At 54.6% G+C, this 19,416-nt stretch overlaps 3 protein-coding genes across 3 annotated transcripts; 2 read left to right on the forward strand and 1 right to left on the reverse strand.

Annotated features, from left to right (window-relative positions):
- Positions 1 to 2,323: 2,323 nt before the first annotated feature.
- On the forward strand, positions 2,324 to 3,442 carry gto2-0 (Glutathione S-transferase omega-like 2; the record flags this gene model as incomplete). The annotated part of the gene is made up of 3 exons (XM_037329932.1): positions 2,324 to 2,353; positions 2,385 to 2,534; positions 2,582 to 3,442. The coding sequence occupies 3 exons, from the start codon at positions 2,324 to 2,326 to the stop codon at positions 3,440 to 3,442; spliced, it is 1,041 nt and encodes a 346-aa protein (XP_037172193.1).
- Positions 3,443 to 4,182: 740 nt separating this feature from the next.
- CGCA056_v014691 (Uncharacterized protein) lies at positions 4,183 to 8,102 on the forward strand (the record flags this gene model as incomplete). Its single annotated transcript, XM_037329933.1, has 2 exons — positions 4,183 to 4,396; positions 4,462 to 8,102. 2 exons carry the CDS (start codon positions 4,183 to 4,185, stop codon positions 8,100 to 8,102), a joined length of 3,855 nt encoding a protein of 1,284 aa, XP_037172191.1.
- A 3,570-nt stretch (positions 8,103 to 11,672) lies between these two features.
- On the reverse strand, positions 11,673 to 13,248 carry CGCA056_v014692 (UNC93-like protein; the record flags this gene model as incomplete). Its single annotated transcript, XM_037329934.1, has 2 exons — positions 11,673 to 11,917; positions 11,970 to 13,248. The coding sequence occupies 2 exons, from the start codon at positions 13,246 to 13,248 to the stop codon at positions 11,673 to 11,675; spliced, it is 1,524 nt and encodes a 507-aa protein (XP_037171830.1).
- Positions 13,249 to 19,416: the final 6,168 nt, after the last annotated feature.

The following is a 19,416-nucleotide window of genomic DNA, read 5'->3' on the forward strand; positions in this document are numbered from 1 at the left end:
AGAGCCTCAACAGGAAACATCAGGTATCGTGATCTGTAAGCTATCCCCTGAAAGATGAGGTTCTAGGTTATATTCAGACAGAGTTGCAAGCACCAGTTTGCGGTGGGCTTCATTACTGGTACTCCTGGTCAACATGAGACTGTGCCGCCGCACCTTGTCGGACGTGTCCGTAGGCGGGGGCCCTCGCATGCATGAAAACGCATCAGGCTGTACTAAATTGTACAAATCTTTTTGGGGCATTGGATATTTTGTCTTTCTATGTGCTTGATGAATTTAAAAGGTGAAAGAGGTGTCCATCTGGTGCTAATTTGGGTATGGCTTCTACGAACAGTTAACTCACACACATCCTGAAGGGGCGGTCCAGAAACCGTTTCATTGAGCTTAAAGCAGCAGATGCCCTGTTAAAAATAATGTGTTTGAGACCCATGATGGTCTAAAGCGAGTGTCTCCAGATTCAAATACAAGTTACCTTTCTCTCCGCCTCCCCCCCAACCCTTAGATACAGTAAGCAATACACTACCAGCGCAACCCTCACTCTGACCCAGCGCTTAACCTCTGAATACAAGAGCTCATTTCTTATTCCCGGTGTATGGGGCGATAGGGGAGCTCTCATCGGTTGTATCGTTCCGCTCCGTCATGTCCACGGTCCGGTCGGCATCGATGGGATCGGTCTGGCCTTGGTAACCCTTCTGTGTGATAGGCGTAAGGTCCATAGACGACAATGGGGCAGCGGTAAGGGGACGGGAAAGAGTTACCTGATGGCCATCACGGGACTTCTTCCGGTTGCTGTCGGTGTCGTCTTTGTCTCTCGGCATAGCTTCTTCTTGCTCAATAAACAGTTGGAGAAAGTAGGCGTTCAGGACAGAGTTCAGATGAGATTGTTTGCTAAGTTGATGAATAAAACGATGGGAGAAATGGAAAGGAAGAGAGCTATCGACTATTACATACACAAAATACACGACCACGGCTCATTGTGACATAATGACCGCTCAGAACCCAAGACCAGCCAAGGATGACTGTAGATTACCTCGGAGCGGGGTCGATTGCTTTTAGCCAATATGAAGATCGTGAAGTTGTGAAACTGCACATTGTCGAAAATGTGATAAGCAGCATCATGCAAGAAGAAATGGAAAGGGTAAATGAGTCTCAATTTGGCGAGAACATTGGGGTCGTACAACCGCACGTCGCTGGAGGCGCCTATCAACGGATGGACTTTTGCGGCAGGCTGAGCAGACGGTCAGTCGGCTTAGACTGAGGGTGTACTGCTTAGTGTCATTGCGGCTCCACAGGGTAAGAATCTCGGGAATGCGAAATTAAGAGGGAGTCGAAGGGAGCCTTGTTGTTGAATCCGTATGTAAAAAGTACTAGGGAACTTAAGCATACCTAGTGTCAATCTATGTGAAAGAGAAACCCCACGAGATAGGGGTCCCTTTTCTTAGACTCCATTGTCCACATATTCTATGTCTATATGTATTCAGGTGTACCGTGTACTTCTACGCGAGTTTACAGACAGTAGCTTAAGGACGAAATTTAAAAAGAAGACGACGAAAGAGATACCAGAAACTATAGGAGCTGTGATTAATGATGCAATTTATTGACCAGTAAGCCGTAGACATAAAGTGTCTTATCCGCGTTCAGTTAGCAGGTGAAGTCTCCTTAACAGAATCTGAATATCAGACTTCACAAACCTCTAACCAAGTCGGATGGTCTTTGAAGGCCGAAAGAGAAACCCCACCTGTCCAGCCCTGCAGCTCCGACAGTGACGTTCTCGGCGATGAATACGCTCGGAGTGGGGCGGACACTGGGCATGCCGAGCCGGATGGAGCCTTGACCGCATGCCGCACGGTCAAGATGCCGTAGACTGTGGCATCCCAAGCTACCTCAATTCGGCCGGACACGGACGAGGTCATACTCGACAATTTGCTGGCAAAATCATTACGGAGCTGACAAATATCCGTCTTATGATCGTATGGGAGGGTGACAAACCGTAAATAGACTTCGCTGTCCCGCGCGCTACGCGACGCCCGGGTTTCCGAGCCGCGCGGGAACTGCGGGGAAGTCGAATTTCCACGGAGATTTACGTCACCAGATGCTGCAACAGTCTGCACACTGTTTCTGGCGTGCTCTTTGCAGCTGTACCTTCTAGCGCATCCATGACTAATTCAACATCCCGCCGGCTTCGAACGTCGACTTCGTAATTCACTCAGTTCGTATTGTTCCTTTCTTAGTTCACTCATCAACTCGCTCAAGCGCAAAGACCATTGCACCCTCATCAACGTTTCTCTCGAAGTAAAGTAGAAGCCGAGTGTTTTCTATCATCAACATGGGCGAAGAGGCATGTCTGAGTTGTTCTGTTCAACGTGCAATTGGCTGACGATCAATAGAAGGACCCAATTAGATACCAGCCCGGTAAAGGCGGAGGTTTCGAGCGAACTGAGGCTCAGTTCCGCAACTTCATCACCAAAGACCCGAACTCCAAGTTTCCGGCCGAAAAGGGTCGCTATGCGCTCTACGTTAGCCCAGGATGCCCATGGGTAGGTCCCCTCTCACGGTAAACACACGGGCGCTGACCGCCTCCCAGTGCCACAGACTCATGATCGTCCGCGCCCTCAAGCGCCTCGAGGACTACGTCGACCTGTACATCGCCGACATGGGCATGGGAAAAGAGGGCTGGCACTTCACCGACAGCCCCGAGGCCGCCAAGTACGGCGTTCTCCCCGAGGACCCCGTGTACGGTTTCAAGACTATTAAGGAGCTGTACCTCAAAGCCAGTCCGGGTTATGAAGGTCGCGTGACGGTGCCTGTGCTGTGGGACAAGAAGGCGCACACGCTGGTCAGTAACGAGTCAAGTGAGATTATCCGCATGCTGTACACTGAGTTCGATCACCTCCTTCCTGAGGCGGACCGCGAAGTCAGCAGACCTGGCGGCGGGCTGTACCCTCAGAAGCTGCAGAAGGAGATCGATGAGATCAATGAGTGGGTGTACCACACCGTCAACAACGGGGTTTACAAGTGCGGCTTTGCGTTCACGCAGACGGCGTATGAGGATAACGTCGACCATTTGTTCCAGTCGTTGGATCGGCTGGAGAGCATCTTACAAAACCGGCCGTTCTTGCTGGGAGATCACATCACAGAGGCTGACATACGTCTGTTCCCCACTATTGCAAGATTCGACGTGGCCTATGTGCCCATCTTTCAGTGCAACTTGGGCACCATCCGAAACGATTATCCCAACTTGCATCTTTGGTATCGGAGGCTTTACTGGGACCAGAGTGAGAGGACCCATGGCGCATTCTTCAATACCACAGACACCTGGATTTCGAGGTTCAAGGAGGGCTATGGCAATGCGAGGGCCAGGGTTTTGGGCATCCAGGGGCCGCTCATCATTCCGAAGGGACCTCGGGTGTTGATTCATGAGTTGAAGGATGAAGAGAAGTTGTAATTAGCTGCGGAACAGGAAGGAAACTCGACGGGACGATGCGAGGGTGTCAACGGAATCCCGAACTCAAGCCAGGCAGGCCCACAGTATGTTAAAGTCAATGACCGCTTTCAGAATACAGATCACAGATATCGTCACAGCCTACAGGCTATTACTCTGAGTCTGTTCATGCGCAGCAAGCAGTGTGCGGGGTTGACTGTCGGTTGGAAGATCCGGGGAGGACGTCGCAACTCCGTATTCTGCAGGATCAATTGCGCAATTGCGCGAGACTCAATCGGACAAGATGCCTATGAGGAACTCATTCTAGCCAATTCCGGGAGTCGCCAAAGGGCCGACGACGGCGATAAGAGCTTTTCTCGCCAAGGATGCTAACATCGGAGAGGTGCCGACAGAATCCACCGCGTCGGCGCCTGCCCGCCAGCACGCAATTGCGCCGCCCGACAAGTCTCCGACAAGTGCCTCCGTGGGGCTTTCACAGCGCAAAGCGGCCGTCAACCGTCGGGATCAATTACCGCAGGGTAATGCTTGACGGTGTATGCGTCGGTGAGATTGTTCTTATATATGCATAATACCTTCACTTTGCCAAGGGTTTGACTCACCGGGGTGTGTTTTCCTTCAGTGTGGTTTTCGATATCTCAGTTTCAGTTCACTGAACAGCGCCAAGTCTCAGCCCAACTCAAGCGCTGAGACCACAAACACGCCAAAGACTCACTGAAAATTCATCACCCTCAGTGAGCCTCAGAATGACGGCTGACATCAGGGTCGCCATCGACCGCGGCGGCACCTTCTGCGATGTCATTGCAGACATTGACGGCCGCGATCCCATCATCTTCAAACTTCTGTCGGAAGACCCTGCAAACTATCCAGATGCACCAACAGAAGCAATCCGCCGCATCCTCTCCACCGTCGAGAACAAGACCATCCCCGTCGGTGAGAAACTAGACGGCTCCCGCATCGGTAACCCCTCACCTCAGCCCCTGAAATCACTCTGGTCGAATGCCCTCACTAACCTCGTTCACCAGCATCCTGCCGTATCGGCACAACAGTAGCCACAAATGCTCTCCTGGAGCACAAGGGCGAGCGCTTCGCCTTCCTCACCACAAAAGGCTTCAAAGATGTCTGCGTGATCGGCGACCAGTCTCGGCCCAAGCTCTTTGACCTCAACATCCGCAAACCCAAAGCCCTCCACGAGACCGTCGTCGAGGTCGACGAGCGTATCGTCCCCGCAGACTACGACCTCAACCCGGAGCCCTTCTCCAAAGACGCATTGGCATCACAAGATGGCCTCATCCGCACCCCGAGCGGCGAGTCCGTCCGCGTTCTCCGCGCCCCCGACCTCGACGCTGTTCGCCCTCAACTTCTCGCCCTCCGCGAGCAGGGCTACACCAACCTCGCAATCTGCTTCATGCACGCCTACCTCTACCCGGCCCACGAAGACTTCGTCGCAGACCTCGCCCGCTCCCTCGGCTTCGCCTTCGTGACAACCTCCGCCCAGACCTCCCCGACCATCAAGTTCCTCAACCGCAGCACCTCCACCTGCTCCGAAGCCTATCTCTACCCCGTCATCCAGCGCTACGTCTCCTCTTTCACCTCGGGCTTCCGCGTCCCTCCGCAGCGCGTTGACTTCATGTGCTCCGACGGCGGCCTCAAAGCAGCCACCCGATTCCGCGGAAATGAGGCCCTCCTCTCCGGCCCCGCAGGCGGCGTCGTCGGCATCGCCCGCTCTTGCTACGACCCGGCCGACGGCACACCTGTCATCGGCTTCGACATGGGCGGCACCAGCACCGATGTCTCCCGCTACGACGGCCGTTACGACTACCTCACCGAGACCTCCATCGCCGGCCGCACAATCACTGTACCCATGCTCAACATCGCCACGGTAGCGGCAGGTGGCGGTTCCATCCTGTTCGCCCGCAACGGCCTCCTCGCCGTCGGTCCTGAATCTGCCGGCGCCCACCCCGGTCCCGCCTGCTATCGCAAGAACGGGCCGCTGACCGTCACCGACGCGAACCTCTTCCTCGGCCGCCTCGTGCTCTCCTCATTCCCCTCCATCTTTGGCGCCAACGCCGACGAGCCCCTGGACGCCGCCGTCGTGGCGGAGAAATTCGCCAGCATCACCGCCGACTTCAACGCGCAGACGAACCAGTCCCTGACACCGCATGACGTCGCCCTTGGCTTCCTCAACGTTGCCAACGAGACGATGTCCCGCCCGATCCGCAACGCCACTGAGGCCCGCGGCTTCGCGCCCGAGAACCATAACCTCGTCTCGTTCGGTGGCGCTGGCGGTCAACACGCGTGTGATATTGCCGATCGCCTTGGCATCCGCCGCATCCTCGTCCACAAGTTCTCGTCCCTGTTATCCGCCTATGGTATCGCGCAGGCGGAGCTGCAGCACGAGGCTCTTGAGCCTTACGGCAGCAAACTCGACATTTCCGCAGAAGCCCACGTGGCGGAACGTCTGGCGGTGCTCAAGGCTAAGGTGTCAGAGGAGCTTCTCGCCCAAGGCGCTGATGCAAACTCGTTAACCTTTGACGAGAGCCTTGTTCTGCGATACTTCGGCACCGACACGAATCTCACAATCTCCAAGCCTGAGGACGGTGACTACGCCGCCAGGTTCGAGGCAACGCACCTTCGCGAGTTCGCCTTCTCGATGAAGCGCGATATCGTCATCGAGTCTGTAAAGGTCCGCGGAACAGGTAACGCCGGATCGCAGGCCCCAGAGTCCTCCGCCCTGAAGGAGCTCTCTTCCACGACGCCACTGTCGCCCCCTGAGCCGCAAGAGACGCAACAGGTCTACGTCGATGGTGCCTGGCATGCCACCAACATCTACCACCTGCACCAGATTCCCAAGTCCACCGCAATCCCTGGGCCGGCCCTCATCATCGACCAGACGCAAACAATCTTCGTCTCCCCGACCTTCACCGCACACATCCTCACCTCCCACGTCCTCCTCCAGAAACAAACCCTCAACACCCCTCTCCCCTCATCCCTCCAAGACCCCTCCTCTTCGACAGTCGACCCGATCCAGCTCTCCGTCTTCGCCCACCGCTTCATGGCTATCGCCGAACAAATGGGCACAACCCTCCAGCGGACCTCCATCTCCACATCCATCAAAGAACGCCTCGACTTCTCCTGCGCAATCTTCTCCCCCTCCGGCAAACTCGTCGCCAACGCCCCTCACATCCCCATCCACCTCGGCTCCATGCAGTTCGCAATTCAGGCTCAACACCGCCTCTGGGCCGGCAAACTCTCCCCGGGCGACGTCCTCCTCACGAACCACCCCCAATGGGGCGGCACCCACCTTCCCGACCTCACCGTCGTCACCCCCGTCTTCATCCCCTCCCCTTCCTCTGGCAAAGAAGAAATCGCCTTCTATGTCGCCAGCAGAGGCCACCACACCGACATCGGCGGCAAAGGCATCACCTCCATGATGCCCGAGTCGCGCGAGCTCTGGGAAGAAGGCCTCAACGTGCCCTCCCTCAAGATCGTCGCCGCCGGCACCTTCCTCGAGACCGAGGTCCGCGAGGCCTTCGAGCGCGCGGGGTCGTTCCCGGGCTGCTCAACCTCCCGCCGGCTGGCGGACAACATCTCCGACCTCAAGGCGCAGACCTCCGCCAACCAGCGCGGCATCACCCTCCTCCGCAAGCTCTGCGCCGAGGCCTCGCTGCCCGTGGTGCACAAATACATGGGCGCGATCCAGAACAACGCCGAGCTCGCGGTGCGGTCCTTCTTCAAAGCCGTCGCGGCGCGGAACGGCGGGCGTCCGCTTGAGGCGACGGATTATCTGGACGATGGCACGCCCATGCGCGTCAAGATCAGCATCGATCCCAAAACGGGCTCTGCTGTGTACGATTTTGAAGGTAGTGGCCCGCAGATGTGGGGGAACTACAACTGCCCTATCTCCATCTGCCACTCGGCTATCATCTATACCGTCCGCTGCCTGGTGGACGTCGACATACCCCTGAACGAGGGCTGCCTCGCCCCCGTGGAGATCCGCGTGCCGCCGGGCTCGGTGCTTAACCCGGGACCGAGGGCGGCTATCTGCGGGAGCACACTGGCCTCGCAGCGCGTCATTGATGTGATCCTGCGTGCCTTCGGGAGGTGCGCGGCGTCGCAGGGTTGCGCAAATAGTTTCGGCTGGGGCATGGGCGGGAAGGATCCTGCCACGGGGGTTGTTACGAAGGGGTGGAACTACGGCGAGAGTATTGGTGGAGGTGTAGGTGCTGGAGATGGCTACGAGGGGGAGCACTCGACGCATGTGCATTCTACGAACACGAAGCAGACGGACGCGGAAGTTGTGGAGAAGAGGACGGCGGTGCTGGTGCGCAAGTACGAGATCCGGCGTGGCAGCGGCGGGCAAGGCAGATGGAGGGGCGGAGACGGCATCACGAGAGAGGTGGAGGCCCGGGTGCCGTTGAAGTTCAGCATTTTGAGCGATAGGCGGGTGTATAGGCCGTACGGCATGGGCGGTGGCGGGCCGGGGATGAGAGGAGAGAACTTTGCGTTCTTGAAGGGTGAGGATGGTGGTGAGATGGAGAGGATTAACTTGGGTGGCAAGGCGATTGTGAACTTAGGGGTTGGAGAGTATGTGCAGGTGAACACGCCTGGTGGCGGAGGATTTGGAGGAGATGAGGTGGAGGATAGACATCGGGGATATGTGTAAGCGACAGATGATAGATGGGTTCCCATGCATTTACAATCGACTTTTGCCCAATGGCTCTACAACTCCCTGAGGGCAAACCAGAGTCTCAACCTTTCAAACTCTTCAGGATACTAATCCCTTCATCAAGTGGTCACAATCGAACGGCCAGTATTCCTCATTGTAGAGCCTTTCCGAAAGAGGAGCCTAGGCATAAGATACCTAGGGGGAAATGCCCTGATTGGCGGATATCGGGATGGAAGACTGTGGTCATTGTTTTGACCAAGATGGCTGTCATCTTTGGAAACACTGTATCGAAGAGAAAGCCTGAATTAAATTCAGCCATTTGTGGCGTGACTTATTTTCTTCATGCACCTGAATCCAACAAGTAGTACATGTTTTATCTTATTGATCCTTCTTGATCCACACAGCGTTCCTCCCCGAGGTATGCCCTCCCGAGCCACAGACTACATCGGGTTGGGCTTCTCACGCCGCAGTCCAAGCCACCAAGTGACCACGATGCATTCTCGCTAATTCTTATCGTCATTATTGTCGTCATCGTTGTTCTCGTTGTCCTACATCATTGCCATCCGTTGTAATCTTTCGTTGTTATCCTGCTTTGTTGTAGTCTCTGTTCTCCGCCATTATATTCGTCGTCGTCGTCGTCGTCGTCGGTAGGCTAGTCTTCCCTGTCATCGTCCACTCTGTCACCCATGTCCACTAGCATCTGTCAATCCCGGAAGCAACCCATTTTTGTCGTCATCATAGCTCCGCTTTGGTGCTAGAGTTTTGCCCGTGCATTCTACCATAGCACAGGACGGCCATCGCCGACGACAACTTGATGCTTCAGCTGGTAAAACATATTGATCACTTTCTTGCCAGCGCCGCTGGTACGGCTCAACGACAGGGTGAAGTTGATGGAATAGTCCCCACGCTGAACTCCATGCGAAAAGCGGTGGAAATCCTCGACGAGGTGCTTCGTGTGGCCGTCCAGGTGAAGCTTCTTGAGGGAGGTTGGAAGCTTCAGAAAGACGTTGTCAACATCAGAGGGCCGTTTCTCACACTTCGTGGGAGGATGTTCAGCAGGAGCCTTCTGCTTCTGACCAGATTCGTCGACTGCACTTAGCAGCGCGGCGGTGATCCAAAGCTTCTCTAGGGAGACGAAGTCTCTGAGGTCGGCGATGACGTACTCGTTGTCTTTGTCCTCGGCCCAAGGTCGTCTCTTGAAGCCCAGAGTGTGCAGAGTACGGGCATGTTTCTTCAACGCCTCAATCGTGTCTGCGATACTGATCGGTCGCACGTTGCCGACGAGAATGAATTTTTTCAGTGTCGTCAGCCTTGGGATAAGTCGACACAGCTCTGGGGTCTTGATAGGCGATAGGTTGAGAGTCAGTGAGGTTATCTTGGACTCAGTCATCTGCGTAGCTTGGAACTCGCACATCTGTCCGTATACCTCGCAGGACGGCTGCATGCCGAACATGGAACGGAAACCTCTATCGCGATCGTCGTCTTGATACTTGAAGGAGTTGATGCTGATAGCGAGGGTTTTGAGTCGTAGATTAGCCGCGTGGGAAAGCCCGATGCAACGTGCCTTTGCCCAGATGTGAATCATCCAGTGGTAGGCGTGCAGGCTGATCACGAGAGTGAGATCTTGTACCTTAGGCAAGAGGAGAATGAGAAGCAGCGTTACATAGCCCAGTATACAATCGCAACGTAATTACACGGTGTGCTTGACGACGTCTTTGAGAGTGATGAATTTTCGATCGTCTCCGAACAGGTCGAGAATCAACTTGGTTGTGTCGATTCCCACGGCGGCGGCGGCGTTCTCCAGAGCTCTTACCTGGATAGGTGAAAGTCTGCAGGGCATCTCCACCGTCCGCTCATCTTCCACGGTGTAAAAGAACAGATGGAGGCTGCGGGTGCGAACTCGTCCTCCCGGGTTATTTAGGAGCCCGCCGATCTTGGTTATCAGATCCCAGACGGCGTCTTCTTTGAAGTCTTGGTTTGAAACGATCGTGGTGAAGAGTAGGGTGTCTCGGAGGTTGTTGTACTTCTTGCAAGTGCGGCAAAAGCTTTTCAACGACTTCAGGTTGCGGCGGTCGCGGAGGACCTCCTGATACTGATCGACTTTGCCGGACTCTTTTCCGTCGAGGATGTCCTTGCCGTGGAGATCAGGTCGCACAAAGGAGCAGATTTCGAGAATAATCTCCGGTGGCAGGTATGATAGTTGTGCCATGTTTCGTTATTGCCGTCGCTCTTGATATCGTTGTTGTCCTTGTTTCACGTCATTCTTGCACGTCGTCTTTGCCCGTCTTAGTCGTCGTCTGTAACTGCTATGGTTTCAAGTCGCCCTTGACCGAAGTAGGAGGTCAATTCGGTACAAAAGTTGATGTAGACGCGCGCAGATGTGGAAGGTGGTCGTGTAGAATTTGTGTGAGGTAGGTAGAAGAAGGAGAAAAACAACCGTTCACTGCTGCTGTTTGTTATGTGGGGTAGCAAATGCGTAGGAGGATGATGGGGATCTGGGCAGGTGCAGCTGCCTAGCACCTTCTCCAGGCATGAATATCAAGAAGAGGGAAGGGCTGTGGGTAGTGCCTGCTTCACGATCCTTCCTTCTTTGTCGGAACACCTGGCGGGCCTGTTCATGCCTGCCTATCCAAACAATGAACAAAACACAAAGTTTTAAGAGTGATATCATTATCATTGTTTGTAGCCACCTGCCTTTGCTCACACAGAGATCTCAATTATAGAAATTTGAGACAGGCCACGTTTCCGCACATTTGATATTCAACCAACACATGAACGTGGTCAGGGCTCAGTGATGAATTTAGAGCCAACATACCGTGAGCTTATGGCCGCCCGGTCCCGTGCTTTGATGAGATTGCCTGACCACCATGTGCTAGAGCAACTATCATTCCTATGGGTTCATATGTACTCTACAGCTAGTGCTGTTGTTATCGTCATTGTGATCGCTGTCGTCATTGCCTCCACAGTCATTTATGGTCGTCATTTATGGGCGTCTTTTATCGTTATCACTTCTCTTACCTTTACCCTTTTACCATTGCCCCTGGTTAGAGTTACTCAGTACACAGGAAATATAGTGGCTCTGATGGAGGCAAAAATAGGTAGTCTCTGTTCGATCTCTTTTACGGTTACTGAGCATAATTCCTATGGATTGTAGACGACTTGTCCATGGCCAGCATGATATGCAGTTCACTTCTAATGCTGTTTCGAAGGGACGCTTCCGCATGTCACTGCGGCCTGGGAGTTATAATATAGCATCCATTGGAACGGACTTTTGTAAGACTTGAAGACAGATATCACGCAAGGCTAAAGTTAGGTTTTGGGGTTGAATGTGGTTCTCAAATGTATCTTGTGGCAAGATAGCTGATCACACAGAAGTCAAGGAGACCAGGCAAAGTCATATCAAGTGTGTATTATTTAATAAATACGACCACATAGTGGTGAGGTATCCTCATCTCTCATCAACACATCATCTCCAAAGCACACCGGGATATCATTTCCAGCATCCATGACAAACACATCCAAACACCAATTACATCCCCCTTACATGTCACATATCAGATCAAATAATTAGGCAACCTCCTTTTCGGGCTTGGGCTCGATCGTGCCTGGCGCAACGACGTCCGCGACGGTCTCGTCGGTGAACTTGAGGTCGTCCTCGAGCGCGACGGTGTCCTTGATCTTCCAGAAGATGATGGGGGCGCCGATGATGAGGGCGGCGGCGAGGCAGCCCCAGGTGGCGCCGAACATGGTGTCGTACGGCTCCTTATTGGAGTCGAGGGCCCAGAAGATGGCGGCGCCGGCGGATTGGATTCCTAGGGATCTGTTAGTCTTGCGTGTCAAAAATGTAGAGTAGATTGGACTTACCCTTGTAGAATCCAGCCAAGTTCGCGGCCTTGCGAGAAGAGTTGGACAGAGCACCCATGTACCAGTAGATGCACGTCTGCCAGACGGCGTCGAAGAAGCCGTAGAAGATGTAAAGGAACATGGGGCCCAGGTACGTGGAGCCACCGTCGGTCCAGTCGATCTTAACGAAGTCTTCCGCACCGGCAGCCTCACGAGTAGGCTGCTTCTTCTGCCAGGCCCAACCGCCACCCCAGATGACCATGGTGAGCACGGTAAGAGCGATGTAAGAGCCCTTGGCGCGGACGCTGCGGCGGACAGAGTGCAGGTCGAGGGCGTAGCCGAAGATGAGGGCGCCGAAAATCTGGAAGAGCCAGTACAGCAGGTTGTTAAGGGCGCGGGTGCGGACGTTGAACTGGCCGGCGTTCATGTTATTGGTCTGGTAGGTGTAGAAGATGTTGGATGTGAAGAAGAGCGGGAAGAGAAGGAGGATCCAGGGCTCGTTGTAGAGCGTCTCCCAGAGACCCTTGAACTCGGACTGCCAGGTGGGGTTCTTCATCATGATGACCTTGGAGCCATCCTCGCGGTAGACCTTGGGAACGTCGCACATGAACAGGGCGATCACGGCGCCGAGGAACATGAGGACGATGAAGGCGGCGTAGGTGCCGTCGGACACGGGGCCGGAGATGGTGTGGATGTTTTGCGCGAGGGGAATCAGAGAGCCGATAACGGCGCCGAGGTTGAAGATCATCCAAAACCACGAGATGTAGCGACCCTTCTCCTTCTCAGTAGGATAGGACATCATGATGGCGCCCTGTCCGGTCCACAGAAGACCGGCGCAGACACCGAGGAAGGCACCGGAAAAGATGACAAAGCCGCGGTTCTGGGTGTGAGAGTAGCACAGGAAGGACGCGGCGTAGATGCAGTATCCCAGGCCTCCAAGAGCAAGGGTGAGACGCAGGCCGAGACGGTTGGCGACAGTGCCGGCGAAGAAAGCGACGACGGCGAAGGTGGAGTTGAGAGCGGTGTTGGCGTCGGTCTGGGCCTTTGTGTCGACTTGACCACCGCCACCGAGACCGGTCAGGGCGTTAAACATGCCGGGGCACAGGAAGCAGATGAAGGACACCATGAACAGCTGGATGCGCGGGGAAGCGTACCACAGCTCGTGGCCACGGACGCGGAAGCCCTTGTACATCCAGCCGGCCGGGCGCGGGGCGGGGCCGTCGACATCGGGGGTGGTGGAGTGCACTGTGTCGCCCGGAGTGGTGGCGGACTCGGGTTGGAGTTTCTCTTCTGTAGACATGGTTGCGGATTGGTGATGTCTGAGGATGGATGAGTGAGGTGAGGTCAATTGAAGCGAAGTGAGGTTCGTTCGACAAGCGCGTCGCGCCTCGGCAGCTGAAATGCGGTCGGCAGTGGTGTGAGCCGGGGCGCTTGTTGTGACTGAGAATTGTCGGAGGTTGCAAACTCAATCGTGACCGGACGATGACGGCTCGGCTGGGCGCAGGGCGCAGATTAGGCGCGCAATTGGGGGTGAGAAGGGGAAGGGAGGAGAATGAGACCACGAGGTTGAAAGAAGGGTCCGGGGACGGATGCGGTGCTTCTTTATGGGACGGTTTATCGGGCTGCAGGTTGCAGTTGCACTGGGCGATGATCGTGAGTGGAGTCGGTGGTCTGGAGGAAGAGCCGGGGTGGGTTGATGGGAGTGTGGGTGTTAGGTGGTGGTGGTTTTGGCGCGTGGCGTGTGGTAGGGTAGCGAGGGGCAGGGAAGTGAAGGGATGGGATGGGCATGGGTAAGGGAGGTGAGGAGGAGGAGGAGGATGAGACCGGGGGATGGTGGTGGTGATTGGAGATTTGGGGAAAGGGATGCTTTGGGGGACGTTTGTTCGGGATGCAAAGACTTTAGTCTCAGCTGGGAAAGAGATCACCAGAGACCGCACGGGTCCTGCTTGCCTGCTTCCCTCTGATTCACAAAATCCGATACGAATTTCCCTTTCCCGGCGCAAAAGGCAGCGGCAAGGCGCAAAGGGCATCGAAAGGCAGGAAGGCACGACTACGGAAACTACGACTGGCCGAGGAAAGATGTGCAGAGCTAGCCGTGGAGGATGAGGAAGGCAGCGCCGACCGAATGGACGGTCAGAACTGGGCCGGAGCTACCCCGGTCTGTAGGTATCTGTGAGGCAAGGCAAGGCAAGGTAGCAGCGAGAAGGAGCTGCCTGCGGTAGTCGCTGCTGCGCGTGTGCCCATCTGACGTGTGGTAGGAACGAACTGTCCATAGGAAAGAACGAAAAGGTATCGCAACTGCTGTCCGTTATGTTGAAGGATTCTTGACATTCGCGTCTCCAAACAAGCCGCAGTGACACAACCAACCGGGCAGACGGCGAAAAGGTGTGGTAGAGTCATGTCTTGGACCTGGTGCCTATCAGCTGGAGGAGAAAGCTGGGCGACTCAGACGGGAGGCAATCTGGGCTGAGATCAAGCTGGTGAAGGATGGTGGTAGGCGTCTGGAGATGCGGATTAGGTATGTGGCAGGCTACGGCTACGGTTACAGCGAAGGCGAAGGCACATGCACCAACGAGACGAAACGAAACGGACTAGAACACCCATCACCATCAGCACAAATTCCAATTGAGATGGATTTGCACAATAGCACCAGTCATCCTGTGTCCGCCTCCCCCACCTTTTAGAGCTCGGGCGGACGCCGATTCGGCCACTTGAAAGGTGACAATGGCAATCTTTGCAGATGAACAATGGCTCAGCGAGTCGAGTGTTGGGTCGTGATGGTGGCCCGCGCAGAGTGAAATTGAAAAAAAGGAACAAAAAAAAAAAAAGCACATGGGTGGTGTGGTGGTGCTGGGCAACGGGGGAGCAGCCGATGCGCGGGAGGAGCCCAGGCCAATTCCAGGGTTCATCAGCAAGCACAGCATCCTTGAGGCTCCTCCGTTCCTGGGGTGTGTGTTCCACTGATATGGATGGAGACCCGGGACGTCGCCGTTTGATAAGAAAAAGACGGTTCCCGGCCTTGTTTGGCCGGAGATATGGTCGAATCCTGTCGCATCGTCTGATAATCCGTAGATAAACTCGGTTATGACGAAAGGCTTGGTTGACTTGTTCTTTGGCATCAAAAGCCAGGCAGGCAGGCAGGCAAATCATCACCTCATCTCGCCTCGGCAGACACACGAAAAATCGACGCCAGGCAAGAAAGATCCGGTTGCCGCAGCCCGTCAGCCAATTTTAGACACAAACTTCAACGGTCCCGGACGGCACGCCGCGGCGATCCCAAGCCATGGCGACGGATGGGGGGGCGGCTTCTGTTTGCGGCGCCCGGCAGCCTGCGTGAGTGACTCGCCCGGGAAGTCATCGCACCACATTTGCAGATGCAGCCGGCCTTGATCAACTTGAGAGCTGCCAGGTATCGCGTACAAAGTTTTAATCTTAATTCGAGTGCGTTTGTTTGTCGCCTTTGCGTGAAACGTGAGGATTGCTGGCGATCACTGGGCTGGCTGTTGGTTTGTGGTCGTGTGCTGTGGCTCGGGAGTCGGCGAGGCGAGATTGGGACTTCGAAAACAGTGAAAACCCAGGGCCTCCGTAAGCCCCACTTTACCCCAATCGATAACACCACGACCAGAACAAAGGGCCGAGATCACGAGGTGGCGGCGCGACCTCCTTCTTTCCTCAGGCTTCGGCTGGCGATTGGCCCCTGCGACTCGTGCCTCGGCCGATTGGGGAAGGAGCACGAACTGCACCACCGCGGGAGACGAAGTCAAGCTTGGTGGTGGCTTCAACTTTGTGGACTTTGGACTGGGCAAAGCTGGGCACTGTGCCATCGCAATATCGAACGATACATCTACCTACTACCGCACTGCAGATGCCACCGCCATCACCTGCATCCCGTTAAATGCTGACACGAGATCTGGGATAGAAGGACACTACTCCATTGGCCATTCGCCGTGGACTGACTATGCGGCGCAGACGACGGGCGAGACACAGCACAACGTGCGGCTGACTCTTATTCTGTCTGCGACAGTGGCGCAACCAACTGTTGGGAAAATACGAAGCGCCCTGCTGATGGACAGCCGGATTCCAGTGCGGTGTTAGACGCCTGATTCAGCTGGGGTTTTCGATGCTTCAGACATACCAATCGAAATGCCGTGTCGTGCCTTCCCTTCTCTTGCATCCTTCGCTCCTCCTGTCATTATCCGTCTGATTTGACAACAGGCAAGTGCGAGAGTGGCTGCATGCCTGCCATCAGTCCAGCGCGTGCTCCGCTCCTCCCCGTGCTGAGAAATAAAAGTGGCACACCCCAAAAAGCCAAGATAGAGACAAGCGTTCAGCCAATGGGCGCTAGCTGATGGCGTGGCCCGTGCTGGCATGTAACGTTTCTCTCGATTTCAGACGACCAGGAAGGAGCGTCGCAACTACTCTTTACCTGGCCTACTATCTCTCCAACCTGCAGCACGAGACCCTTTATCAAGGTTGACTTTGGTTATCACAAGTAAAGGAATCCAGGTGCGACGGGGACTCGAAGCTTTTCTGCAGCGGGAGGCCAGTTGCATTGTTCACCTCCGACGTCGTGGGCTCGTTACACTGATAAGGCCATGCTGCAGTGCGTCCCTGTCTTCTTCACTGCTTGACAGCTTCTGGCAGGTCGCACCGGGTCAAGGTCCACGGCTCCGGGCCGTCTGTAGACGTCAGCATCCAACCGTGACGGCCGTTTGCGGCCCGGCGTCCAGATCCGCCATGCTCGGGCGCCGTCTGGCTGTTTTTCCCTCCGGTCATGCGCATCTCATTATCGGCCCTTCCAACCCATGAAGCCGTCACATTACAGAAGCGCATTCCTTCCGTCTCGCCCTACCGATTGACAGCAACATCTTGATACCAATGTTGCACCTTTCAAACCCCCGCGTATCTCAACGGTAACATGCCTTACCCCACACTTAATGTCCAACCGCAGCGAACATCAAAGGTTACATCTGTCTAATCGACCTTCCGTTGAGTGTCCCCCAGATCAAACACATGGGGACCTTTTAGTGTGCAGGCATCCTTCGTTTTGCTCTTCAAACGTTTCCCGGTCCGTGGCACTGGGTCTTGTGTCCAAAGATTGACATATCGGCCGAGACGTATTTGCTGGGAGATGAAGATAGTCGCAGTGTAGAGTAGTATCAGCTGGCTATCGCCTCTTCTGCGGCAAGAGACCCGGACCGTGTCGAACATGGTTGCATGACCTCGGAGAGCTGGGTATTTCGTCCTACGACGCCAAAGCCAAACCAATTCTCTCGTCCCCGGCGCTTAAGCAGCCCTCTGGCCAGTCTTCAAGTGAACCATCTCCCATCTTCCCCGGTGCCCTCCTTTTTCTATAGATATCTATACGTTTTTTACTACGTTCACTATGCCTTTCTGCCCGCGTTACTCACAACACATACCTAAGTCAATATACATATAAGAAATAAAGGAATGAGATTATAGATGAAATCGTTGACATTAGACTCTCGGGACCTCTGAATCCAAATACCAAGTGAATGCAGCTATTGAAGAAAGATTGGCATATAGCGCTGTGCAATTTGCATTTCAGAGGTCGGCCAGCCGCCTGCGATAATAGACCAGTTCACTGGGTCAGGATCATGAACAATCTGCAACAAAGCCAACACATCCAAGCCGCCAAGCGCTCTCCAACCTCTCTTTGCACTGCCGTTACCTGCGACGCTTTGGAATATTCTTAGCCAAGGTGTCCCATGATTCTCCTCGCCTCCGTTTGCCAATCTTTTTCTCGGCCCTTGAATTTTCCAACAACTGAACGATCGACTCATCCCCAGCTCGCTGTGCCATTCTGATGGCAGTAAGACTATGATTGTATCCTCCAAGCGCTTCGACATCTGCACCATGCTCTAAGAGTATGCGTACATATTTCACAGACCCCATCTTGACAGACAGTTGCAATGGGGTGAAAGGAGGAAAGCCACTCAATTGATTGGCGTCTGCTCCTTTCTGCAAAAGTAGCCGCACGACGTCCTGAAAGTCCTTGTCCATAGCAAGGTGAAGAGCTGTTTGTCCGGGAAGATAGCGAGAAGTCTTTGCGTTCGGGTCCGCGCCAAATTGGAGGAGTTCCTGCGCAATGTCTAGCTGAGATTTGAACAGAGACTCGATCAGGAGACTGTGCTTGAAATGAGCGCGGGAGGCATCATACAGAATATTTGCGTCCGCTCCGTGACTCAACAAAGGCTTAATAGGCTCGAGATGCGCGCGTTGAACAGCAAGCTGCAGTGCGTTCCGGTTGAGAGCTGTCTGAGATTGGACTTCTGCGCCAGCTTCAAGAAGGCTCTTGAGTATACTCGTGCTTTTGAGATTCCAATGTGAAACTCGTCTCGTCATGAACACTTGAAGGGCATTCCCTAGTCCTGGAAAACTTGCATTCTCGTTTGCACCCTTGTCTAAGAGGTAGTCCGTCGTTTTGGGAAGCTCGCGGATACACGCAACAGTCAGGGCGCTTCTGTAGAGACCACCCTGCGCATTCACATTCGCCCCTGCATCCATCAGAAGCTCAATAATATCTTGGCCACCTTCTGAAACGGCTGCATAGAGGGCGTTACCAAATTTGCCACCTTGAGCATTGACATCCGCTCCCCTTTCCAGAAGGATGTTGACGACATCCAACATCCGCTCCTCTTCTGAGCAAAAGCTTGACGATATCTTCGTGCCCTTCTGCAACAGCGGCTTGGAGGGCGTGCTCATACACTCCGCCTTTAGCACTGACATCTGCTCCCCTTTCCAGAAGGATGTTGACGACATCCAAATGGTTCAACTGAATGGCTGCTTGAAGAGCGCACCCGTAACTGGTCTCGTTCGGGGCATTTGCATCTGCGCCCTTATCCAGCAATAGCTGGACTGTATCTTTGTGGCCTGCCTCGGCAGCAGCTTGGAGGGCGTCCCCGCAAGCTCCGACTTTGGCGTTCACATCGGCTCCATGCTGCAAAAGTATTGCAACATATTCAGCAAACCCTGAGCGAGCTGCGGTTTGTAGCGCGGTACCATAATAACCACAATCTGCATTGACATCAACACCCATGTCAAGTAGCAGCTGTGTGAGCTCCGCATCCCTGTTCGCAATGGCGATCTGAAGGGGACTTTTCCTCATGTCATCTTTTCCCTCCAGCCTGTTAATGTCTGTCCCCTTCTCCGCAAGCAGCTTGGCAATCATTCGATTACCCTGCTGACAAGAAATCCGGAAGGCGCTTCCGTGGACTTCACTGCCAGTGGTATCGGGACTCGCCCCAGCATCTAGCAGCAGTTGGACAGACTCTACTTGATCCAGATATGACGCAATTTCGAGGGGGCTCATGCCATACCATTCGCTATTCCGACAGTCGACATCCGCACCGCGCAATATCAAAGCCTTTGTTGTTGCTCTGAGGCCCAAGTAACAGGCCAAATGCAAGGAGATTGTCTGTATATCCTCAGAATGGAGCATCGGGGG

Source organism: Colletotrichum aenigma, assembly GCF_013390185.1.
Source record: "Colletotrichum aenigma strain Cg56 chromosome Unknown KSG_Cg56_contig10, whole genome shotgun sequence".
In the NCBI taxonomy this organism is placed as follows: Eukaryota; Fungi; Ascomycota; class Sordariomycetes; order Glomerellales; family Glomerellaceae; genus Colletotrichum; species Colletotrichum aenigma.